Genomic DNA, 22,901 nt, shown 5'->3' on the forward strand with positions numbered 1-22,901 from the left:
AAAGTTTTTCTATTATGGTTTCCTTGAGTGGAAGCTGACGGGATAGGGATATGACGAGACCTGGTGAAGGATACAGATGCGCTTATACTCACCTTCAAAACTGATTGAGCGCTATGTCCTTCGCAATAGCGACTCTCTACTGTAGATGGTAAGAGCATTATATCAATCTCCTGTCATCACTTGTCCCTAAATCCAACTTGGTGTACCTTTAGTCACAATTCATGCGTAATACCTCTTACTCTCGGGATACGCACTCACATCAAACCCAACCAGCATGCCATACTGCCTTTACCTGACTGTCGTCACACGCTAGCGTACAATTGGATCCATACCTATATACACCATCTTCCTCTCGTTCCATCTACCTTCCACTTTTCTCACCGTCACCCAAATCGGTTTACGACATCAGCATGGCGATCCATACCGACTATCCTGGCCTGACAGTGGATATATACGTCGACGGCAAACCACTTGAGGAATACGAGGACTCGGAAGAGGAAGATGTGCCTAAGACAACCACGCGATACGTTGAATGCCGGTCGGGTGCGGAATTCGCGATACATACGAACTTCAAGGCACCTTTTACCCCGATGGATACAGACTTGTGCGTTCGTCTAGACGGAGTAATCATGAGCAAGTTCATCGTGCTCAAAACGGAAATGTTCATGAGACCTTACGATCAATCGAACACGCGCTGGAACGATAACGGGACGTGGAGGGCATCTAATTTTCTCTTCTCAGACCTCAGTGTGGGTATGTAAGCTCCAAATGGAGCCGAAAATACGATCGCGTACATACTGAGACATTCTAGTCGAAGAGAAGAGTGCAACGACCTTTAGAGAAACCCTAGAGGCTCTGAGCTCTGTGGGCACTATATCTGTCAAACTTACACCAATCCTAAGCTATCGGAAAAGGATACATCCAAAAGGCAAAAAGACAGAGTTAAGAGAGGTTGGAGAAGTCTCTGAAGAATCTGTTAAGGGCGATGTGCGCTCTCACATGATAAGGTATGTCCGTATTGTAGATGCCGTTCAGAAGATGCTAAACGATGAATAGGTTGGCACCAGCACATGTCATAGAGCCAGCTACTAAATACATATCTAAAAAGGCGAAAGAACCTCTGGTAGCATTCCAGTTCAAGTATCGCTCTAGCGGTAAGTCGTTCGTGTAAGCGCATGATCAAAATACTCACAAGCAACAGCCGCACTGAAAGCTCTCGGCATGATACCCCGCTCACCAAGTCCACCTCCAGCTCCTAAACTAGAGCTGGTCAAGAAGGAAGAGTTACCTGAGCCCACACCAATCATTGTCCCAAACGTCATGTCAACTGCTGCCACTCTACAACCAAATATCGTCAGCAGCACACCCACTCCGTTCCAACAGGGTTCTGGCCAACCTACTTCCACCGAACACGACGGACTCAGAGATTCAGAAATCATTGCTCTCATCAAGCACTACCGCGGCGACACCAAGGGACTGGCGGGTCAAAGCCGGAAGCGTCTACTGCTACTGCTCAAGCATTACGAGGCAAGGATTTACAAATTCGGGACCTCGAAGCCACTAACCATCATGCAGGAAGAAGACACCGAAAGCGTACAAATCAAGCAAGAGCCCATCTCAAATGAATCGCAGGCGCGGATCAAGCGCGAGCACGATGATGATGGCGCTGCGCGCGGACAGGGAAAGAAGCGCAAGCCTGAAGTAATAGTCCTGGATGACTGAGCAGCATGGAGGGCGACTAGATGAGGAAGCTGAGGGTATGGTTTTCCGTGGTTTATGCAGTGATATTTATCTGCTTTGCGATCTGGGTTTTGGAAAGAGACGCGGTATTGGAGAAAAGCACTCGGAAGGGAATGGGCTCAATATCTCCTCCAGAGACATGCGATGAAAGGCTTTCGAAAATTAAACTGCGAACGAGTGTCAGCGAAATGAATGCGTTATGATTTGCGTCGGACTATTGCACACATTCTGTCGACCCCGATCTACCAACGCGCAGCAGTCGCAGTAGGCGTAGCATACGTGTCACTCCAACTTGCCGTGTACTTTGAACTTCCCACAATCGTCTGACTCTTCACATCCGCAAACGTCGCACTGGTGACAACACTATCAGTGCCAATCCATGTGCTCCACGCCGTCGCAGTTGTAACACCATCGACAGGCCCGACTGGAAAAGCGGTAGTCTCAGCCCAGGCACCAGACCACACGGTAGGTCCAGGGATGACGTAGTCGGTGAAGCAGGGAGTAGTGGATGTCTTCGGCTTCCTAGTCTCGGTGGAGCAGTATACCTGTCTCACGTCAGCGAACGAACCATGGGTTATGACTTGGGTAGAGGAGACTCACATTGTGCACAACACCCGGATCCTCATAAGAGTACGCTCCAGGGAAGCTCACACCTTCAGGCAATTCCACCTCGCCATCGCCTTCAACCTCGATCTGAACGCAGTCGGGGTAGAACTGTGCGCCTCTCTTCGGGTTCGCGAGATAGCTCACATCGCCCTCATGCAGACCAACCATCTCCGCACGAATGATATAGTGTCCTGCCTTCAGCCCCTCCGGCACCCTCACATTCATATGACCAAAGTTCATCGCAATATCACCAGTGGTACTCCACTTGCCCGCCTGCGGAAAAGGATTACTTTCAAACTTCCCCTCATGCCAAATCTTGACGAAGGAGTTCTCCGTCGGCGGATCGGGCGAGATGTAGATGAGCGAGGGGCCATGGTGCGAGTTGGCGATGACTTCGTCTTTGTTGTTGCGGTTCTCGTGGTGCCAGTCGAAGGTTAGATTGTCGCCAGGTTGCACTTTAATGGTGTCGTGGGCTTGGATGTCGCCCATGACGTTGCAGCGCATGTCGATGGAGTCGAGGTCTTTGACGGGCGAGTTGTTGTAGCCGCCTTTGCCATTTTGGCCGTTGTAGGCGGGGATGCGGACGCCTTTGAAGGTTCCTTGGTCTATGCCGTTGACGAAGACGCCCTGGGGGTGTTAGTATGGAGACTGGGGAGTTGGGAATGGATGAGCATACCCAGATGAAAGTGTGAGCGCAGGCTTGTCCTGCAAGAAGCGAGATGAGAAGTGCGGAAGTGCGAGCCATGATCATGGACTGTAAGATTGACTAGATTTGGAGAACACAGAACGCAACAAGATATGCTACACACATCACAAATACATATATACCCAAGTTCTGATGCAACACACAGTATGCTGGCAGGTGATGAGGCTAGTGTATTGGGATGCATTTACCCGATCGGACTCAGATTGTTAATATATCAGGAGTTTGGTAACGTCCAAACACAGCTGCAGATCTGGAGGCTCCAGCGGGAACATCGGACGTGTCTCCGGCAATGTGTAATTGGATCCGTAGACTGCGGCCGATCATGGTGTTTGACGTGGGTGTCGTTGTATAAGTTACATGAAGTCCAAATGCTCCATATCCATCAGACACTTCTGACATAATCAAGACGGCCACGCTCGCCTCGCAACGTACCGCTAGAACAGGAATGTAGTGATTGGGGCTTTTGCCCCCACGTAAGGACATGAATTCGTTGTACAAACGCGTCGTCAAGAGGGGAAGCCCTTGGATGTCATGATATCGTGTGGCTGCTAACAAGCGTAGGCTCTCCAAAGAGCAGGATGGGTCTGAATATCAGAACTGACGTGTACGATTGCCTGAAGGCTACAGTGATCGAGTAGGTGGACGTGATCTTCAGCAAGACTATGAACCATGGTCAACAATGAGTACGGTACGAAGAACACGTTGCTTGACGATGTGGATTGAAAATGCCTGCCTTGAAGGCTTCCTTCTAGTCCAGATGGAAGGTCCACGAGATTCTAATAACGAAGGCTGCACGATGATGGAATGTGACCTCTGCTGATTCCCAACCTATCAGTATACTCAGAATGAGTTTTCCAGATCGGGCGCCCAGCCATGGGTCTAAATCTCTTCTTCGCGCAGCGCGAAAACAGGCTCATTCATCAGAGAAATGGGAGCCTGCCGTTACGTAGTGTATTTGTTGCTGGCGGTGATGAAGAGAAAAAGAGCGACGGCGAGGAAAATCGCGGTTTTGAGGCTGGGGCGGAGCGGAGCTTCGGTGGTGCTAGGCCGGATTGGGAGCGCTAGGGCAAGAACATCTGGCCGCATCGCCAACTGTGGTATCCACGCAAGTTCAAGTGCGTGAGCTTCCTACGACGTTGCATTATCCTGTGCAGTTGTTGCCTTGAGGGAGGAACACTTGACACGTCTCGGTATCTTCTGCTGCATACAACTACAGCTCCCCGTCTCGCGCCTGCTACACTTCACACCGCCCCGCCAAATCTCCCATCGTGGGCGCCCTCGGTCCCTCCACCACCAACCTTCGACAACCCTCACCCACCCCAGACCTCCTCGCGCAGCCCAGATAGCTGCAAACGCCCAGCATGGCCGACTTCGAAGCGCTCAAGGACCAGTGGAGCGACATTGAAGACAGGGATGGCGTTCGTCTCAGCTGGAACACGTTTCCCAGCACGCGCATGGTACGATAGACGACGTCGGCGCGAGGGACGCAAGGCACTGATGTGGTTCACAGGAAGCTTCCCGACTAGTCGTCCCCATTGGTGCACACTACACGCCTCTCAAGGAGAAGACGGACACTCCGCTGCTCCAGTATGAGCCTGTCAGCTGCAGGGCGCCATGCAAAGCTATCCTCAACCCCTACTGGTATGTCTGGCATAGTCTCTTGCAACTTATCTCAAGCTGACATTGAGGCAGTCAAATTGACATGCGCGCCAACCAATGGATATGCCCCTTCTGCTTGAACCGCAATCACCTCCCCCCGCACTACAAGGACATCTCCAACCAGCAGATGCCCCCCGAGATGCACCCGAACAGTACCACGATCGAATACCGCCTTCCCCGACCCATACCGAGCCCGCCTATTTTCATTTTCGTGGTAGACACATGTCAAGAGGAAGACAGCTTGAAGGCGCTGAAGGACTCGATCATCATGGCTTTGAGCCTGCTCCCAGCATACGCGCTGGTTGGTCTGGTCACATACGGTACAATGGTAGGTACAGGAAGCTACAATGAGTGTTATAAGCTGACAGCCATAGACACAAGTACACGAGCTGGGCTACACCGAATGCGCCAAGTCGTACGTTTTCCGCGGAAGCAAGGACTACTCCACCAAGCAAGTGCACGAGATGCTAGGTCTTAGCCAGATGGCCCCTCGACCTGGTGTCCCACAGCAGCCTGGTCGACCACCTATGGGCGCTCCAGGTGGCGTTGGCACGCGCTTCATCCTACCCGTATCGCAGTGCGAATTGCAGTTGACCAACGCTCTCGAATCAATCCAACGGGACCCCTGGCCGGTCGCGAACGACAAGCGTCCCTTGAGATGCACCGGTGTGGCGCTCAGCGTCGCTGCTGGACTCCTGGAGACGAGCTTCATGAACAGTGCCGCCCGCATCATGTTATTCAGCGGTGGTCCAGCCACCGAGGGACCTGGTATGGTCGTTGGCCCGGAGCTGCGCGAGCCCATCCGATCGCACCACGACATCGACCGCGACAACATCAAGTACTACAAGAAGGCACTGAAGTTCTACGAGGGTCTTGCGAAGCGCATTTCCCACAACGGCCATATCGTTGACATCTTTGCCGGATGCCTGGATCAGGTCGGTCTCCTTGAGATGAGGGGTCTTGCAAACAACACTGGTGGACACATGATTCTGACGGATAGCTTTACCTCGTCCATGTACAAGCAATCCTTCGTGCGCGTTTTCAACAAGGATGCGGACGACAACCTCCTTATGGGATTCAATGCCGAGTTTGAGGTGCTGACAACCAGAGAGTTGAAGATCACTGGTCTTATTGGACACGCTGTGTCGCAGAACAAGAAGTCGGTCTCTGTTGGTGAGACGGAATGCGGTATCGGAAACACATGCGCCTGGAAGATGTGTGGCATCGACCCTGAAGCCTCATACTCGATCTATTTCGAGATCGCCAACCAAGGCGGGTCCAACGTGACCTCTTCGCAGCAACAGGCTCTCATTCAGTTCCTCACATACTATCAGCACTCCGCTGGCCAGTATCATTTGAGAGGTATGAGTTCTCTGAAACGTGTTTAAGCTAAGCACGCATACTAAATATTCACAGTTACCACCGTGGCCCGACCCATGAGCGGCCCATCTGGCGACCCTGCTATCGCCCAGTCCTTCGATCAAGAAGCTGCTGCTGTCCTCATGTCGAGGATAGCAGTCTTCAAGGCTGAGGTCGACGATGGCCCAGACGTTCTCCGATGGGTCGATCGCATGCTTATCCGACTATGCGCTCGCTTCGCCGAGTACAGGAAAGATGACCCGTCGTCATTCAGGTAAGTCTTTCATCACTTTGGACATATAGTTCTCACATGAACCTCAAATACTAACTACTAGACCAGGCTCGAAAAGAACTTTACACTATACCCGCAATTCATGTTCCATCTTCGTCGGTCGCAGTTCCTGCAAGTCTTCAACAATTCGCCAGACGAAACCGCCTTCTACCGTCACGTCTTGAACCACGAGGATGTTAGCAACTCCCTCATCATGATTCAGCCAACACTAGACAGCTACGGCTTCGACCACGAGGGTGGTCAGCCTGTTCTGCTGGACTCTAGCTCCATCCAAAACGAGACGGTGCTATTGCTCGACACATTCTTCCACATTCTCATCTTCCACGGCGAAACAATGGCCGAGTGGCGGAAGGCTGGTTACCAAGAGCAAGAAGGTTACGAGAACTTCAGGGAGCTCCTGGAGGCACCGAAGGAGGATGCCAAGGAGCTCATCCAGGATCGTTTCCCGTTGCCTCGATTCATCGTCTGCGATGCCGGCGGTTCACAAGCTCGTTTCCTGCTCAGCAAGCTCAACCCCTCGACTACACATCAAACTAACAGCTATGGCGGTGCAGCGACAGCTCAGACCATCTTCACCGACGACGTCAGTCTGCAGACTTTCATGGACCATCTCATGAAGCTCGCAGTGTCGGGCACAGGCTAGATTTGCTGTACCTTGTAAGCTTAGTTGTCATCGATAATGCAGCGGCGAGGCAAAATCAGGGTTGTATGTGTGGTCTTTGTGTTACATCATTAGCGAAATGAAATCCTTGAATGTCTATATGACTTTGGGTGCGACCTATGGTGATCTCTTCAGGTTTATAGCCGTATGCTTCAACATCCTCATGCAGCTCTTATATCATCTTCTAGAATCTAACTACGCCCCATCCTTCCCCAAATCTCCGAGCCACTCATTCACATTTTACTGACATCCCAATCCTTAGCCTCACTCCCTTGGACATGCTCCTCCGCCAACATCTCCCCCGTACCTGGAACCTGAAACGGCTCCGCGGGCAACGTGATAGCAATGAACCTTGCGGGCTCAGTTTCCGACGCATTATGCCACTTGTGCATCGTGCCTCGCTGGATGATATGATCCTAATCCCACATCCATCAGCAATATTACAACAAAATCACGCGTCCTTTTGAACTACTCCCAAAACAACCGCGAAACGGGGAAACCAAGGAGGAAAAAAGGGGATACGTACACCAGGTTTCAATTCCACCATCCCCCCAGTCGCAGTCTCCATACGGACATCGCCATGGGTGCAGATTACATAGTCGATAGATACAGTGCGGTGCATCATACTAGCCTGACCGGGAGCGAGGTCGCAGACGATGAGGTGGGAGCCGGAGCCATTCGCTACGATGCTGCGGCCTGTGTAGCTTGAATCTCCTTCTGCGGATGTGTAGGCTGCAACATCTTGGTCGTTTTGGAGGGAAGCTGGGATGGAGGATGTGGCGTCTGGTTTGGGGGGTTCGTGTTAATATGTCTGGTTGATGGACATATCGACGGTGTGTAGCGTCATTTTACTTTCTCCAGTGGGTTGGTGGTATGGCTAAGACGTACATGATCGAGATGTTCCACCGATACCAGGGTATCCGTAGTACTGTAACGCTGGGCTCGAATGGACAGTACTTTTGCCCTCTGCGTTATGTGTGATGATGTGGCGTTTGGCTGGGGGCAATGTGGTAACGGCATCGTACATTTGCGATGCCGCAAGGCGTGCATCGTTCTCTGCCATTGTGAAGTGATGGATATGAATGGAAATGGGAAAATAGAAACGATGAGGGGTAAATGAACAGATGTTATTGACAGAGTATCAGCAATGTAGAGGTATTGTAGATCTTGGCGAAGGATGCACTGTCATCTTATACGAGACCCATCTCCCGTGGATACTAGAGGCAAGATCCACTCTACGGAAACTTTCCACATCTGGACAGGTAGCGAGTGTAAGCGCGAATATATTTTGTGCTCCTTCTGCATGAGGTTTAAATGTGGAGTAGAGACCAGGGGGGAAGTGCCCACTTGAGAAGTACCACGTCAAATCAGGTGGATGGCATGTGAAAAACACGCATAACATGCGATGGATGGTTGAATGCTGCATTGGTATGGATACGCTAAAACCACGTTTTGTCTACGTAACGCCGGCTCATCGATGAAGAATGGTGCAGGGGGTCGAATGCAGAAAGTCGTAAACTGCCGCGGCCATTAAACATGTACAACGAAGCTGACAGCTGTCAGAGCTGATATCAGCGCATTTAGGCCTTCGCCTTCTTGGCCTTCTTCGGCTTGGCAGCGGTCTTCTTCTCCTCGACCTCCTCGACGATGGGCTCGACGACGACCTTCTCCTTCTTGGTTCGCTTGCTCCTGGGCGTTACTTCTGGGACGGTCTCCTCGGTGACGGTAGTAGTCTCGACCGTGACATCCGACTTGCGCTTCCTGGTCTTCTTTTCTGGGGCAGGCGCGGCAACCTCCTCCACAACGACCTCAGCTGCCTCAACAGGCTTGGCCTTTGCACCCTTCTTGCCCTTCTTTGCTGGCGCAGGTGAGACAGCCTCGACTACCTCTGTGACCTCAGCTGCCTCAACAGGCTTGGCCTTTGCACCCTTCTTGCCCTTCTTTGCTGGCGCAGGTGAGACAGCCTCGACTACCTCTGTGACCTCAGTAACCTCAGCAGGTTGTAGTGCTGCCTGAGCCTTGGCGCCCTTCTTGCCCTTCTTGGCCTTGGGGAGCTCAGCAGCTGTGGTCTCCTCAGTAGCCGCCTGAGTAAGAAGCTCTTGGGGCTTTGCGGCCTCGAGCGTAGTGATGGTGGTGTGCTTAGGGACGCTGTCGACAGTCTTGAGCGCCGGTGCTTCGAACTCGTAATCAAAGACCTCCTTGAGCTGCTTAGCCTTGCTTGTCCTTCTCTTGTTCTCGTTCTCCACGCGCTTCTCCCATTGCGCACGCTCAACACCGCGCTCCATCTCGAGACCGGCCTTCTTGTTGCGAGGGTCGACCTTGAAACGCTCATTGGCACCCTTGAAGAGGTCGGGGTGTACCTGTTCGGCAGGAATCAGGTGGACCTTGAGGATGTGACCGAACAGTAGGTAGTTGTTCATTGTTCGTGCGACGATGTCAGCGACTTCTTCGGATTGGAACTCGACGAAAGCGAAGTGCTTGGAAGCACCAGTCTTCTTGTTGCGTGACAAGCGTAACCGGTTCACCTTGCCGAATTGCGAGAAGTACTGCTTCATCTGGGGCTCGAAGAAACCGCGGGGCACACGACTAGGTGCATTGTTAGCAATTTGTAGTATAGAATGGACTGGTCTACGTACCCAACGTAGAGAACACCAGGCTGGTTGGACTTGGGTGCCGCCTCGGCCTGCTTGATCGCTTTCCGCTGCTTTGCGCTGAGCTTGGGAACCTTTGCTTCTTCGTCAAAGTTGACGTCCTCATCGGCGTCGTCTGAGTCGGAGTCGCTGAAGCCAGCGAGGAGAGCTGCCGTCTGGTCGTCTTCGGCAGCATCGTCTGCGTCGTCTTCCGCCACTGTGACCTCGGTGACCTCGACCTCGGGTTCGGTCGCCTCCTGCTTCTTTCCTCCCTTCGCCTTCTTTGGCTTTGCGACTGTGGTAGTCTTCTCTACTACAGCGACAGCGTCCTCAACGGGCTCAGGCTCTGCAACCTTTCCCTTCTTAGACTTCTTAGCCTTCTCCTTGGGAGCCTCTGCCACGACAGTCTCCTCTGCGACTACAGCCTTGCCCTTCTTGCCACCCTTCTTGGACTTTTCTTGCACTTCAGTGACCTCTACAACGGAAGCGACAGGCTCAGCGACCTCGGTGTTGACCTTGGCGGCGGCCTTGCCCTTCTTTGCTTGCTTCTTAGGCTTCTCCTGTACTTCAGCGACCTCGACTACCTCCGCGACGGGCTCGGCCATCTCGGTATCGACGTCGGCAGCGGCCTTGCTCTTCTTGCCCTTCTTGGGCTTGACAGGCTCGGCAACGGCGACAGGCGCAGCTTCCTCTTCAATGTCCATGAAGTCGGCGGCTTGCTTGCGCGCAGATTTCCGCGTTGGCTTGGCTTCGACGGGCGTGACATCGTCCGACTTTCTCGGCTTCTTCGCTTTGGGCGCCGCCTCTGATGCGCCTGAGACAAGTTAGCGAACGCGATCGGGAATTATTAATATCGCAATTGCTCACCCTTGCGCTTCTTTCCTGTAGTGTCTTGGACAGCCATTGTGATTTCGTGTAATGGCGTGGGGTCTGTGTGGTCGCGAATGTTGTTACGCGCAAAAGTTCGGAGGAGAGCTCAGACGCGGGAACTTTTTTCGTGGCAGTCGCGCTAATGGACACTTGCCAAGATAGTCCCCAGCCCTCACCATTAACCTACAACTCCAGATACTCACCTCACACCAAGCGAAATACTTGAAACCGAAAAGAAAAAGTGAACGCTCTCACAGCATTTTACCAGGCTAGCAACTCAACTTGCTCTGTACACCGCCGAAGATCCAAAGTTCAATATGGCACCCGTTGTAGACATGAGCGACAAGAACGCGTGGGATGATTCTCTGCTGATCGATTCCTGGGATGAGGCGGTGAATGAGTACAAGGTACGTTTCTACACGCGTCGTTTTCGTAGTTTCCGCGAGGATATCGACTAAACAGAACAGAAATACCACAGTATCCACCAATCAGGCAAGAAACTTGAAGACGTCCTGACGGAGGAAGAGCTAAAGGAAGCACGGGGGTAAGCAGCTCTCCAAGCCTTTACATCACGATACTAACGTTTCTAGGGAATACGGGGACCTGATGGATGAAGCGGAGGCCGTATCGGCAACAGCAGAGACCAGCGGTGTCGCGGATCATGGAGATGTAGACACGCCGCTGTCAGAAACCAATGGCGTTGCTCAAAGCGGTCCGTCGCCGCAGCAGGTACGTGTACACATGAAACAGCCCAGTACCGAACCCTGTCTTACGAGAACCAGGAACCAGATCTCTCCGGGAAGCAAGAACCGCAGATCCAATCGCCAAGTGCTGAGGCTCCTCCGGTGCCACATGCTGCCGGCACTCTTGCAGATGCCATGCCGCAGGCCATCCTTGGAACCGGTAAGCCGTGATTTTGACAGCCGTTACTTCCGGATGGTGTGGAAGTTTGACAGTTGGTGACATGCTGCTAACTCTCAATAGTGCAAGATGAGAATATGAAGAACATTATGATGTCCTGGTACTATGCCGGTTACTACACTGGTTTGCATGCTGGCCAGCAGCAGGTTCGCAAAGAGCCCCCAGCGACTCAGTAGCGGATCCAGGGAATGACGCATTTTGGAGGCAGTGCGCATCACACTGTGGCTGCCGAGCGAGTTTAGAAGACGAAGCAGACATATTGAGGCTTGAAAGTTGTTGTTTTGAACCAATGGGGTGAGGAATGCCATGGTCTAGTCCCTGCACGCGACTGACGACCTACACAGTTCGTGCCTCAACTCCTCGGGAACGCAGGCTGCGAGATGAAAGCTCTGCAGTTTTCCATGCGGCTCACGAGTTCCCAGCCCCATAGTCCAGGCATCCTGATTAGTTCTGTCCCTGCGCCTATAGCCTTGGTGGTTCTTAGATTACCGCATTGGGCTTGTCTGGCGAGAAGCGAGACGGATCTGCGACACCACCGCGACAGTCTCGAACCCACCTCCAACGGTTCGAGTCCCAAACACCCCCCGCCGTTGCGCCCAAGCAAGTGCGCATCACCAAAATCTCGCCATTCTTGCAGCCGATCAACGTTTCCCCCATGCCATGCCGAGCGCAAGGGGCTGGTGTTTCGCCATGTGCGCAACGGCCTGCACGCCTTCCAAATCCAACAATTTCATGCGTGGATTTAAGGAATAGACAATCCCCAGGCATAAACTTTCTCCTCATCTCATCGCTCTTGCCTCATAATACCAGTGCTTCACTGTCTCTTTCTCTTACTTCATCTGCTTCTTACTGTCCGAGCCGGCCCTCGTAGTGCCCTTTCAATCCTTCAAACCTTCTATCGTATATTCTAGTGCTTGCAGCGCAGGCTTACGTTCACTTTTACGACACTTTTACACGATACGCAATCTAGTCATAATGAAGTACTTCACAGCACTACCCCTAGCGGCCGTACTTGCCTCCGCCGAGATGCAGGTTATGAGCCTTGCCCCCGAGGTCGCAGCTGGCGCGATGACGCACACTGTAAGTACACTCATGCTACTTACTCTTGAACTCAGTCTGACATACAACAGGTCGTCGTTGGTGGAGTCAAGCCCGTCGAGACTGGTATGGCACCCGTACTAGGATACAACCCCGAGTCCATCAAGGCCGCCGTCGGCGACATGGTCGTCTTCGAATTCATGCAGAAGAACCACACTGCCACTCAATCAACTTTCGCCGAGCCCTGCAAAAAGATGGAGGGAGGCATGGACTCTGGCTTCATGCCCAACCCCGAGGGCAAGGCTGGTGTCACATGGAACATGACCGTCGAGACAACAGAGCCGCTTTGTAAGTTTTCTACATTTGGCGATAACATGGAAGACAGCTAACATCATCAAGGGTTCTACTGCAAGCAACAAAACGGCATCCACTGCGGAAAGGGCATGGTCTTCAGCATCAACGCCGCCGAGACTGGCGACAAGACCATGGCCGACTTCAAGGGCCTAGCCATCAAGACCAACGGCACTGGTCTCGTTGCCGGAGACCTCCAGTCCGTCGACCCCGGCGCCGCTGCCGCCCCTACCACCGTCACCGTCGAGGCTGGAGGTGCCGCCGCAACTGGCACTGGTACTGGCACCGGTGCTCTCGCCTCCGCCACCGTCGTCGCTGGACAAGGAACCGACGGTGCCGGCCAGACCTGCTCCTGCCAATGCCTCTGCGGCATGGCCTCCTTCCCCGAGACCGCCGCCATCAACAACTTCGGCGGTTTCCCCGGCATGATCGCATAGACGCCTTCACGAATATAAACTTGGAGAAACGGTGTAATGAGTAGGAGGAGGAGAATGGATCGACTAGGTGTATGCGCTTGGTCGGTCTTGGGGGAGGAGGTGGTGGTCGAGAAACAACATTCTTACGACGGGTTCGGGCAAGAAAGCTTCTGGTTTAGCATTTGTTCCCCCCGGATCCTTATACCATTTTTATCATTTGCTGGGGCGTTTCGCATTATACCGTAATCCACATGCTGCAATGGTAGCCGCGCGGTGGTGCTGTTTGAGTTAACAGACTTGATTGTAACGTTGTAGAAAAACTTTAGTATTAGAGCTAGATCCAAGAGATCGCACTTTCGCAATCTTTGCCATGTTCAAAAGTGCTATTAGTGCTTGGTGTTTGCGTTTTAATCGTGATGAAGACTGGAGTGTGTTGCATGGGAAAAGGGCGCAATGGGCTCCTCACGGCGTTCAAAATCAGAAATCGGTGTATTCGGTATATCCAAGAATCAATCCAAGCACACTCCTTCGCCTTCTAATCCAAACCCAGGAAACTCCACTTCATGATGATAGGCTTCTAAACAGCTTGACTGTGACGGCGGTGGTGGCGTCAAGATGTTGTCGTTTGTCGCGTTGCGGCATCTTGTCTGACCGCTCATTTCTTAGCGCCCTCAGCGGCCCTCTTTGCCTCAGCTACACAGGCAGTCAGCGTCGCCGTCTCGAGAGTATCGCATGGCCTTTCTGAGGTATGCGTGATCAAGATAAGAGAAATTCGACGTACCAGCAGCTTGTTTAGCGCGCATGATCTCTGCTACGTTCTCTTTGGTGCGCGCGAATTCGGTACCGGATTGCTGCAGCCTGTGGTTAGCCAACACCCTTCGAGGCCTTTATCGCCAGTCTCTCCCGGACACACATACAGTGTTCTTGCCTTTCTATTTATTGAGTCAGCGCGATCTTTCTTTAGGGGAACAACGACTGATATAACCAATGTTCGTGGTGTCAGAAACGGGGCTCAAACATACCTTTCCAGCCTGCTCCTTGAGGTTCTTCTCCCTAGCCTTGTCGCGCTGGTTGCCACGCGCCATTTCGTTGTCTTTGTGGTAGAAAATCGATCAAAAATCGTCCAAGGCAGTCTTCTTGGCTTTCAGTGCCGGGCGTGCAGGCTGTTGCGAATTAGGATATTTATCGAGGGCGCGCTGAGGAATTAGAGGTTTGGGTAGTCAGCGCGGCGGAAGTTCTGATAAAAATAGCGCGTTGTTTGTTTCCGCTGGCCAATTGGGGCAAGGGCCAGAACGTGGAAAGTGGAAGCCGCGATTCGGGGCTTCTTCGCCACGTGCGGCGCCCTTCACGATCTCTCTTCTTTATCGAGATCGTTGATTACTTTCGCTGTCATGTTCCGTTGTCGCACCGAAGACTGTGTTTGATGGATGCAATCTTCTTCGCTCCGCGTATGTCGTTTGCTCCTGCCGCCGGCAATAGAGGGACAATTTAGGTGTCATGACACTGCAATGCCTCCTCACTACGCACTCGCATCCCATAAATCAGCTACAGTGCACGGATAAGAAGCGCAATACATGAGGATTTTCACACTCTCATCTGCCCAGCGAATCACTGCAGCAGTAGCAACTGCAACGTGTTGAGCACCCCGCACAAGGCTGAAGGCTGACGTGCACCTCGTCATGCGCGCTGATATTGTGCAGATAAGATGCGCCACTAACTGTACAAGAAAGCTAGACGTCCTCTTTATGCAGCTTTTAGCTGACATCTCCTACTGTCGGCCACCACATGCAGTACACTCTATATCGTTTCGCTCGTCATACACTTTTGCAACCTTTGCTTGAGATACCCGCCCACCACTTGTTGCATTCGACCACGGCTGCTCGATGGCTGTGGAGACAGCAGAAATGGCTCAATACGTCTACCAGCCACTGGACGAAAGCAACGATGAGATCCGACTCATCACTTTACTACCCGCAGCGGATCGAGATAGCGAAGTGATCTGCGACATCAACATCGTTCGGCTTACAGAAGAAGATGTACCACAGTATGAAGCGCTCTCATATACCTGGGGTTCGGCCGAATCACCATGCAGGCTTCGAGTTTCGTCGATCAGCGACCACAGCATCGATATCACCGAAAACCTTGCGGAAGCCTTACCGTATCTCCGCGACCCCGTCTCGCCCCGAGTACTGTGGATCGATAGTATTGCTATCAATCAGAAGGACTTGGGCGAGAAAGGTCAGCAGGTTCAGCGGATGGCTGACATCTTCAGCTTAGCAGAAAGAGTCATTGTTTGGCTAGGGCTGGACGATGCCGACAGCAAGACAGTCATGGAAACATGCGAGTTCCTCGCTACCAAGGTGGAGATTGACCTTGGTACGCTTGAAGTAAGAAGTCTATCCGACCAACCACAAGATGCTCATTGGAGCGACGCAAGAGAACAGCCTCCCTATGACTTAGCAACCTGGCAGGCGATTGTAAATTTTTTGAGTCGACCGTGGTTCCAGCGACTCTGGATATGGCAGGAGATCCGACTGGCTAAACCAAATGCGATGATGTTGAGCGGCATGGACAAAACGCATTGGGGAAAACTCCAAACTCTGCTGTGTTTTACCGGCTACAAGAGAAGTGTGATTTGTTCCAAGAGTCGGATATCGCATAGTCCCGCAACGCTCATGAATCATGCCGGCTATCTTGCAAGTCCCAGGAGGACAACGCTTTCGTCTTTGCTTGCAAACATGCAACATTCTCGATGCATCGATCCGCGAGATCGCGTATACGGCATTCTCGGACTATCATCCACAACGGAAATGAGAATAGATCTACGACCCGATTACGAGAAATCAGTGAGAGATGTATACACGGATCTTATGATGTGCTATATCCGGACTTCGAAAAGCCTTGAACTTTTACGTCTATGCGACTACGACGAGAGATTGGGAAATTGGCCCTCATGGACACCTGATCTCAGGAACTTGGTTATAAGCGCCATGACGCAATCGCACGCTTCCGGAAATACTGCGTGCGAGGTAGCGTTTTTACAAGACAGGGTGTTGAGAGTGACGGGATTAAGGTTGGGTCGAATCACTATGGTGGACAGTTTTGATGGGTCATATTACGATTACAATTCCATCCGACGGTGGGCAAAAGGTCTCGATATGGATTCTGATTACGTTGATGGCAAATCCATGGCTGAAGCGTTTTGTCTTGGTATCTGTGGAGGTGCCGTATCGGACCTGTACGTGCCACCTTCGAAGAAGTTTCCAAGTTTAGAGTCAATCCTAGCGTTTCTTCACGACACTGTAACGCTCAAGGACGGCGAGTTCGACATGTACCAAGGAGAGCATATGTTATCAGTTCAAATTTTCAGACACTGCGAACGGCGAGTGTTCTTCAGAACATCATCCCACCATCTCGGCATAGGCCCGTTAGGTGCGCGCGAGGGCGACCACATATGCGTCCTGCTTGGGTGTAACGTTCCCATGATCATTCGCGCAGTTCCAGATGGGAGTTATAAGATCATTGGAGAAAGCTACGTATCTGGACTCGATAATAACGAAGCATTATTGGGCCCCTTACCGGGTGGATTTAAAGAGGTGATGCAGTATGACGCGAAATCAAGGGAGTACTGCTGGGCCTTTCTACATACAGAATCCGGAAAGATTGAGATCGAAGATCCAAGGTTGAGGACTGAATTGCCACCAGGGTGGCGTCGAGGAATTGATGCAAAAGGATATTTTTGGGACCACTTTAGCCATGAGAGTGCGCCAGACGCATGGTCAGCTCATGATCCGAGGTTGACGAAATCAGAGCTGCTAAAACGCGGAGTGCCGCTGGAAGACATCGAATTTTCGTAGTCAGCAAGCATTGCCATCTCACGTTGCATCATGAAAGACTATTACTTCTACCTAGGTAGCAATGAAGTCCAGATTTGCGACCTTGCCGTAAGATGTTCAAGCGGACGACATAGACGTATCGTGATTAGTGCCATGTGCACACCAAGATTTGTGGGCGGAAATTCTCATGTTCGATAACTTGCTGTATCTTTGCGAGCTGAGCTTTCGAAAGCTTGAAAGCGATGTCAATGGTGTGAAGGTAGTATGGCTCGTGATGTGAGGCAAGGCGGCGATAAGCGGGGCTTATCTGTCAGACTACGCGCTAAGCGAGACCCTGATCAAAGTGATCGCGCTCTCCCGCGCTATTTGCAGAACATTTCCCCTCGTTTTTACACCAACATATCCACTCGATCCACGACAATGCCTATTTCAAAGAAGGATAGAGTAAGTTGAATAATCAGTTCATTTTACCTGGTACAGAGTTACTGACATCTTACAGATCCAGCGCGAGCACAAGAAAGCCGACAAGGCTGGCACCCGCGCGCCAGTCAAGGCAAACGGCCTGCCCGTCAAGGCGCCTAAGCCGACGTCCATCGTAGGCACTCTTGCGCTTCTCATCTGATGCTCTTGCATTGCACGGCATCATTGCGCATAGCTGACTACCTGAACCCATACAGTGCCAGAACTGCCGCCGCGAAATCGTCAACACCAACAAGGCGCAGCTCGAGGCCCATGCCGCTAGCCACGACGCTACAACATGGCCCAAGGAGAAGTGCTGGCCCAACGACTTCTGAAGAAATGGAGTCAGCTCCGAATAAGAGGCTTGATTGAAATTTGTGGAGGCACACGGACACGGATACCTTCGCTATGAAGAGTGAACAAAAGGAAGGCGAACGGCCTATTTCACTTTACGATGAGGGACGACTTATCGATACATGATCAACACACAGTCCCAAGGAAGGACATGTCACACCGTGGTCACGTACGCTCGCTGTGGTAGCCGTACGTGAACGTAGCGTGCGAGCAGTGAGTGGCTACATGGAAGAGTCAGTATCTGAACGGCACCTGTACCATACCCCAAACAGAAATACTTTTACTTTACGCTATTTGGTCGCACATACAACAACTTTCAAGGACTGGTCTGTTCAGCGATCAGAGTTGATTGCCTCTCTACATCTGACATCTAGCCCTCAGAGTCCGTTCACAGGAGTGCTCAAGACATGTGGCTAACACCACAGCGCTAACCCAGGACCCTCCCGCTGTTTCGCGATAGCAGCGGTGATCGTTCCGCTCGATCTACTCCTTCCTCATCGTCGCCTACGCGCTCAACGTCTCCGTGACTACTCTTCGTCCTCCAAACAACATACGCGTACCCAAGCGGCGGATAGAAGAAGACACGACACGAAGTTAGCCCTGGGTTACTTCATTCGACGGCCGTAGACTCACAGCAACAAAAGACTGGCGAGCGCATCACGCTGGACCCGTCTCTTCACATATATCGGGTCTGTATAGTAGCCTCGACCTGGGCCAAACGCAGAGTCCAAGATAAGCCAAAGCCATAGTCCTGTAGCAAGGACCGACTTCGCGATCTCGAACATGAACGCCTGGAACGGTGTCGCAATGGCCTTGCGCTGGACGTACACAATGAATACAATACCGGCGGACATGAGCGCCGTTATGGAAGATGCGCTGCGGACGTTAGTTCGTCTGCGCATGAAAGGATTGGTGAAATGTGTCTGTGGGTAGACGGCGGACGTACAAGAAGTAGTAATAGTTCTCTTCCCAGGCATATGTCATCTGTTCCCATGCAAAGAAGCCCAAGATGACCATCGTGGGTATCGAAACGATGGCTTGGAAGATGCCAAAGCCGCGAAGAGCCTGCTGCCCAAGGGGGCGGCTTTCGATACTCGCCATAGTAATGAGTTTGGTCAAACGTGCGAGCTGCTGGCTTCAAGTGAATGTAGTGTACGGATAAATCTTTTGTTTACTCGTATCCTGCGTAGAATGGAACGAAACCTCGGCGTAACTTGTACTCTTGGAAGGTTGATACCGCAATCAGGTGCAAATGCTGTTGCCTGGCGTGTGAAACATCAGGCCTGAAGATTGTGTGGCGCAGCCTGAAAATCGTATCGATGCGGCCAAGATATGCGCAGGTTCGCCTTACTGTGCCATTTGATTGCACGCATCCTGAAGCCTTGCCAGATAAGAGTAAATCTACATCGATAAGCCACTAAGCCTCTCACTTCTTCTCCAACCTCCCCTTCTCATCCTTCAATATCTCCCCAACCGTATCCTCAATACTCGGTCCCTTCGGCTGCCATCCCACCAACTTCTTCGCCCTCTCCGCCTTACCCCTACTATTGAACCCCCAACTCACAGCCTCGAAGCCCGCCTGCTCAATCGCCTTGTCCTTACCAAGCTGTTGCTCCTTCAACTCTTTCTTGCTAACAAGGCCCAACTCCGTCGCCTTCTTACCCATGAGACGCGCAAGATCAGCCCAAAGATGCTCGCCGTTCTCAACGAGGTAGTAACCCTGTTCGTTCCAGAGCTTAGCATCGGTGTTGTTGTTCACCGCGGCTTCGGTGAGCAGGACGAAGAGCTGAGCGAGGTCAGAGACGTGAACGTTGTTCCAGCGTGCTTTTCCTTGGCCGATGATGGGGATGTATTCGCCGGTCAAGATGAGGTGCGCAAGTTCGTACGCCTGTCGACTCCGGGTGTTTGATGGGCCTCTTCCGCGTCCGTAGATGGTTGGTGGGCAGAGGATAGCTGTTTTGACTGATTCGGATCCGGCTGAAAGTACGAGGTCGTCGACGTTCTTGTGGAAGGCGTCTTTTGGTAGGCCGGTTAGGTCTTGCACGGCGGTCCAGTCGTTGTACTCGCGTTCTGACCATTCGCCTAGCTTGTTGTCGTCACGCATCGTTTCCCAGCATAGGATGCCGGTGCCGCCAGTGTGGAGCCAGAAGCCGGGATTTTCTTTCGAGTGGCCGGATGCAAGGCCCTTTGCGATGGCCTTTGCGGCGCCTTCATGGTCGGATGCATCTGCGGTGTCTGCGATTGTTAGTGTCGACTCTATGGCTGAGTGAGGCTATGAGTGGCTCACGAATGACTACGTCTGCCTTTGCTGCCTCTTCTTCCAGAGTTTTGGAGTCGTCCAAACCGCCGATGACGATCCGCACCTTGGGGAAAGCTTCGGTGACAGTCTTTGCTTTTTCCTCTTCACCATTGTCAGCACAATGCCCCATCCATGATGAGGAAGATGAAAAGTACCTGTTCGCACAAGAGCCGCAATCTCATAATCAGAGTGCTTGTCGTACAGCGCAAAGAGGGTGTCGCCTCCAATGTACCCGGTCGCGCCGGTACTGCATGGAGAGTTAACGTCAGCAGAGTTGAACAGCTGTGCAATGTATATACATACAGGAATATCTTAGGTGCCATGATGAAAGTGATTGGGATTCTGAGTAAGTGCTCAAGTTCTTTGGGGTCCCTTCTGATGGTTGATGCTGATACACTTCATATCACAGATGTAGCGCGACAGCTGCGGGTGACGTCATCACGCTAGAAACATCGGGACCACTGGAAGAACATTTAATCGCACGGCAAGCCTCGGATCTAGCCCTCCTGGTGGTGCATCCAAAACGTCACTTCAATTCCTATCGTTCTTAATAATGATTTCAAATGTCGATGTGTTCTGCAAGTAGCTGATTAGCAGATTGGTGGCGCGCCGCATAGCCGCACTTCTTACCTAGGTACAGCTCGCATCGTCACAGCGCGTTCTCATCTCGGTATGTCATTCTTCACGTCCATGGATATAATGCGGTACAGTGACATATAATGAGGAGAGAACGCCAGCTCTGTGGATACGCTTGCGCTAGTACAGGTACATGCGATTGTACCCCACGATCTCGGTATGATCCGGCCATGTCGTTTCTGGTCCGTCGTCTTTGACACTTACCACGCGCCAACGGTCATGAGGTGGCATGGACTGTCACATTTGATACGTGCTATGACGGTCTCAATGATGTGTATGTCTTGGTAGGCGGCCCTAGAACAAGTGTCTACGCAGGATATAGGGCTCTAGTATGCCCAGATGAGACTGCAACATGACAGTGTGTAGTACATCGATAGAACATATGCTGACGAGGGTGGTTCTCGTTTTAGCAGATGAAGTTGATGCGTATGCTGATTTGTAAAGATCTAACATTCTTCTTGTAGCGCTCAACCCGCCTGTTAAACTCAGATCGCAGCCTTCTCCATGTACCTATTGTCCTCTTGATTCTTCGCGTTCCAGCATCTCCATTCCCCTAGCACGACTCTTGTCAATCAAACCCTGCGATATCCGGATAGATGTGTTGGTATATTGGAAGATTTGAAAGTCGAAGAGGTCGTCAACCATATCATCCAGCTCCTTTGCAGTCATGCTAATCTGGGCCTGCAACTTCCGTATTGTAATCCAGTGCGCGACACGCGCGTGAACAACAGGGACAGGTATTTGATGAGCCCTCACCTTCGTCATCTTATAATGTTCGTTTAAGAAATGCGGTATTCGTTGCCCATACAGTGTGCCCAACATTTTGTTCATCTCGTAATGCATGAGACGTAGAATAGAAGCTGGCCATAATTGAGAATGCTTGTCAAGGAAAGCAAAATGGTCGTAGAAATGGTGAATAGGCTTGACCCGAGCCGCACCAGCTCGGTTGTATTCTGTCGAAGCGGAGTTGTGCCTTGGCTGAGATGTTTGAGTCTCCCGAGGATTGAGAATCAACTGAAGCCAATGGCTACCATGAAACCGTGATGGCAAGGCAGAGATACGTTTCCACAGGCCAAGTCCAGAGTCTGAAATGGATGGCTCGACAGTCGACCGTACATGTTGCGTTGACCTACGCACATTTCGCAAAGCTTCTCGTTGGCTTTCCCTCTTACAATGAAATTGTACCTTGATCTGGAAGTAGTCCATGTCAAATAGTGATGCTGCCGATACTACGCGAGTATTCTCCAGTTCTTTGAGCATCTTGTTCATGAACATCGCAGTATGAAAAATGTTCTTGGCCGTCGTGCGCAAGTCTAGAGCTCGTTTCACAAATTTCCGGTCTGCGAGGAGGTGTGCAGTCGTCAATGCGTCACCCGTAGCTATCCGTAGTGGTAATGTGCTAAGGATAGCTTGCCGTGTACTGCCATGATACTCTACCAGGTATCTGTGTAGCTTAGGGCATTTCTGTTCGATGTCTCTACGACTATGCAGATATTTATCCTTTACCATCTTGTGATACTGGCCTCGGCATAAAGAACGAGTTGTCTCCCCGGATGTCGTTCCCGAAATCCAAGGCTTTTCGGGCAAATCTTTCCAATTATAGTTCCAAAGGGGATTAGTGTCGCGGTAAAAGCTTGCAAGCAGTGAGTATGGAGAGTTGCGTGTCACAGCTTTGAGGTCTTCTCCTAGCTCTTCCAGTCGTTCTTCGAAATACAGCTGGAATGATGCATTGTCAAAGTGTTCTTGTTTCTGGCTATCCAGACTTGACGGCGGCGGTCTATCGTCGAAAGTACGCAACCTTTGGTGCCGTTGGGCATTTTTCTTCCCAAATCCGCTGCGAGCGGGAACGGAGGACGGATGCGTCGTTGGAGTAGGCACGCGCGCACCATAATTGAGCTGCTTTGTGGTTGGCTTTGGCAGCCTCATTATGGAGGTGAGCTGGTGGGCGCTGTTGCTGTTAGAGACGAGTGGTGTGAAAGAAGTTCTGCCGAAGACCGGCTGGGGATTCGTGCACGGCAACGGCGCTAACACCAAATTAGGCAAACGCTAGACGCCATAAGGAGTTACG

General features: G+C 51.8%; 9 protein-coding genes across 9 annotated transcripts; 6 read left to right on the forward strand and 3 right to left on the reverse strand.

Annotated features, from left to right (window-relative positions):
* Positions 1-410: 410 nt before the first annotated feature.
* J4E92_001798 (uncharacterized protein) lies at positions 411-1,722 on the forward strand (the record flags this gene model as incomplete). The annotated part of the gene is made up of 4 exons (XM_051493207.1): positions 411-753; positions 812-1,007; positions 1,057-1,154; positions 1,202-1,722. 4 exons carry the CDS (start codon positions 411-413, stop codon positions 1,720-1,722), a joined length of 1,158 nt encoding a protein of 385 aa, XP_051356438.1.
* Positions 1,723-1,982: 260 nt separating this feature from the next.
* J4E92_001799 (uncharacterized protein) lies at positions 1,983-3,097 on the reverse strand (the record flags this gene model as incomplete). The annotated part of the gene is made up of 3 exons (XM_051493208.1): positions 1,983-2,285; positions 2,341-2,973; positions 3,023-3,097. The coding sequence occupies 3 exons, from the start codon at positions 3,095-3,097 to the stop codon at positions 1,983-1,985; spliced, it is 1,011 nt and encodes a 336-aa protein (XP_051356439.1).
* A 1,316-nt stretch (positions 3,098-4,413) lies between these two features.
* Positions 4,414-7,005, forward strand: SEC23 (GTPase-activating protein S23; the record flags this gene model as incomplete). The annotated part of the gene is made up of 6 exons (XM_051493209.1): positions 4,414-4,509; positions 4,563-4,693; positions 4,745-5,039; positions 5,086-6,073; positions 6,128-6,344; positions 6,411-7,005. 6 exons carry the CDS (start codon positions 4,414-4,416, stop codon positions 7,003-7,005), a joined length of 2,322 nt encoding a protein of 773 aa, XP_051356440.1.
* Positions 7,006-8,603: 1,598 nt separating this feature from the next.
* On the reverse strand, positions 8,604-10,557 carry J4E92_001801 (uncharacterized protein; the record flags this gene model as incomplete). The annotated part of the gene is made up of 3 exons (XM_051493210.1): positions 8,604-9,609; positions 9,660-10,467; positions 10,521-10,557. 3 exons carry the CDS (start codon positions 10,555-10,557, stop codon positions 8,604-8,606), a joined length of 1,851 nt encoding a protein of 616 aa, XP_051356441.1.
* Positions 10,558-10,840: 283 nt separating this feature from the next.
* J4E92_001802 (uncharacterized protein) lies at positions 10,841-11,620 on the forward strand (the record flags this gene model as incomplete). The annotated part of the gene is made up of 5 exons (XM_051493211.1): positions 10,841-10,930; positions 10,991-11,067; positions 11,114-11,252; positions 11,306-11,426; positions 11,508-11,620. The coding sequence occupies 5 exons, from the start codon at positions 10,841-10,843 to the stop codon at positions 11,618-11,620; spliced, it is 540 nt and encodes a 179-aa protein (XP_051356442.1).
* Positions 11,621-12,419: 799 nt separating this feature from the next.
* On the forward strand, positions 12,420-13,270 carry J4E92_001803 (uncharacterized protein; the record flags this gene model as incomplete). The annotated part of the gene is made up of 3 exons (XM_051493212.1): positions 12,420-12,524; positions 12,575-12,830; positions 12,882-13,270. The coding sequence occupies 3 exons, from the start codon at positions 12,420-12,422 to the stop codon at positions 13,268-13,270; spliced, it is 750 nt and encodes a 249-aa protein (XP_051356443.1).
* A 1,862-nt stretch (positions 13,271-15,132) lies between these two features.
* On the forward strand, positions 15,133-15,791 carry J4E92_001804 (uncharacterized protein; the record flags this gene model as incomplete). The annotated part of the gene is made up of 2 exons (XM_051493213.1): positions 15,133-15,625; positions 15,757-15,791. 2 exons carry the CDS (start codon positions 15,133-15,135, stop codon positions 15,789-15,791), a joined length of 528 nt encoding a protein of 175 aa, XP_051356444.1.
* A 1,714-nt stretch (positions 15,792-17,505) lies between these two features.
* Positions 17,506-17,879, forward strand: J4E92_001805 (uncharacterized protein; the record flags this gene model as incomplete). Its single annotated transcript, XM_051493214.1, has 3 exons — positions 17,506-17,529; positions 17,585-17,680; positions 17,763-17,879. 3 exons carry the CDS (start codon positions 17,506-17,508, stop codon positions 17,877-17,879), a joined length of 237 nt encoding a protein of 78 aa, XP_051356445.1.
* A 1,445-nt stretch (positions 17,880-19,324) lies between these two features.
* Positions 19,325-20,520, reverse strand: J4E92_001806 (uncharacterized protein; the record flags this gene model as incomplete). Its single annotated transcript, XM_051493215.1, has 4 exons — positions 19,325-20,133; positions 20,186-20,299; positions 20,353-20,444; positions 20,501-20,520. The coding sequence occupies 4 exons, from the start codon at positions 20,518-20,520 to the stop codon at positions 19,325-19,327; spliced, it is 1,035 nt and encodes a 344-aa protein (XP_051356446.1).
* Between the last annotated feature and the right edge of the window lie 2,381 nt (positions 20,521-22,901).

The sequence above is a fragment of the Alternaria infectoria genome, assembly GCF_024043175.1.
Source record: "Alternaria infectoria strain BMP 0036 chromosome Unknown scaffold_2, whole genome shotgun sequence".
Taxonomy (NCBI): domain Eukaryota; kingdom Fungi; phylum Ascomycota; class Dothideomycetes; order Pleosporales; family Pleosporaceae; genus Alternaria; species Alternaria infectoria.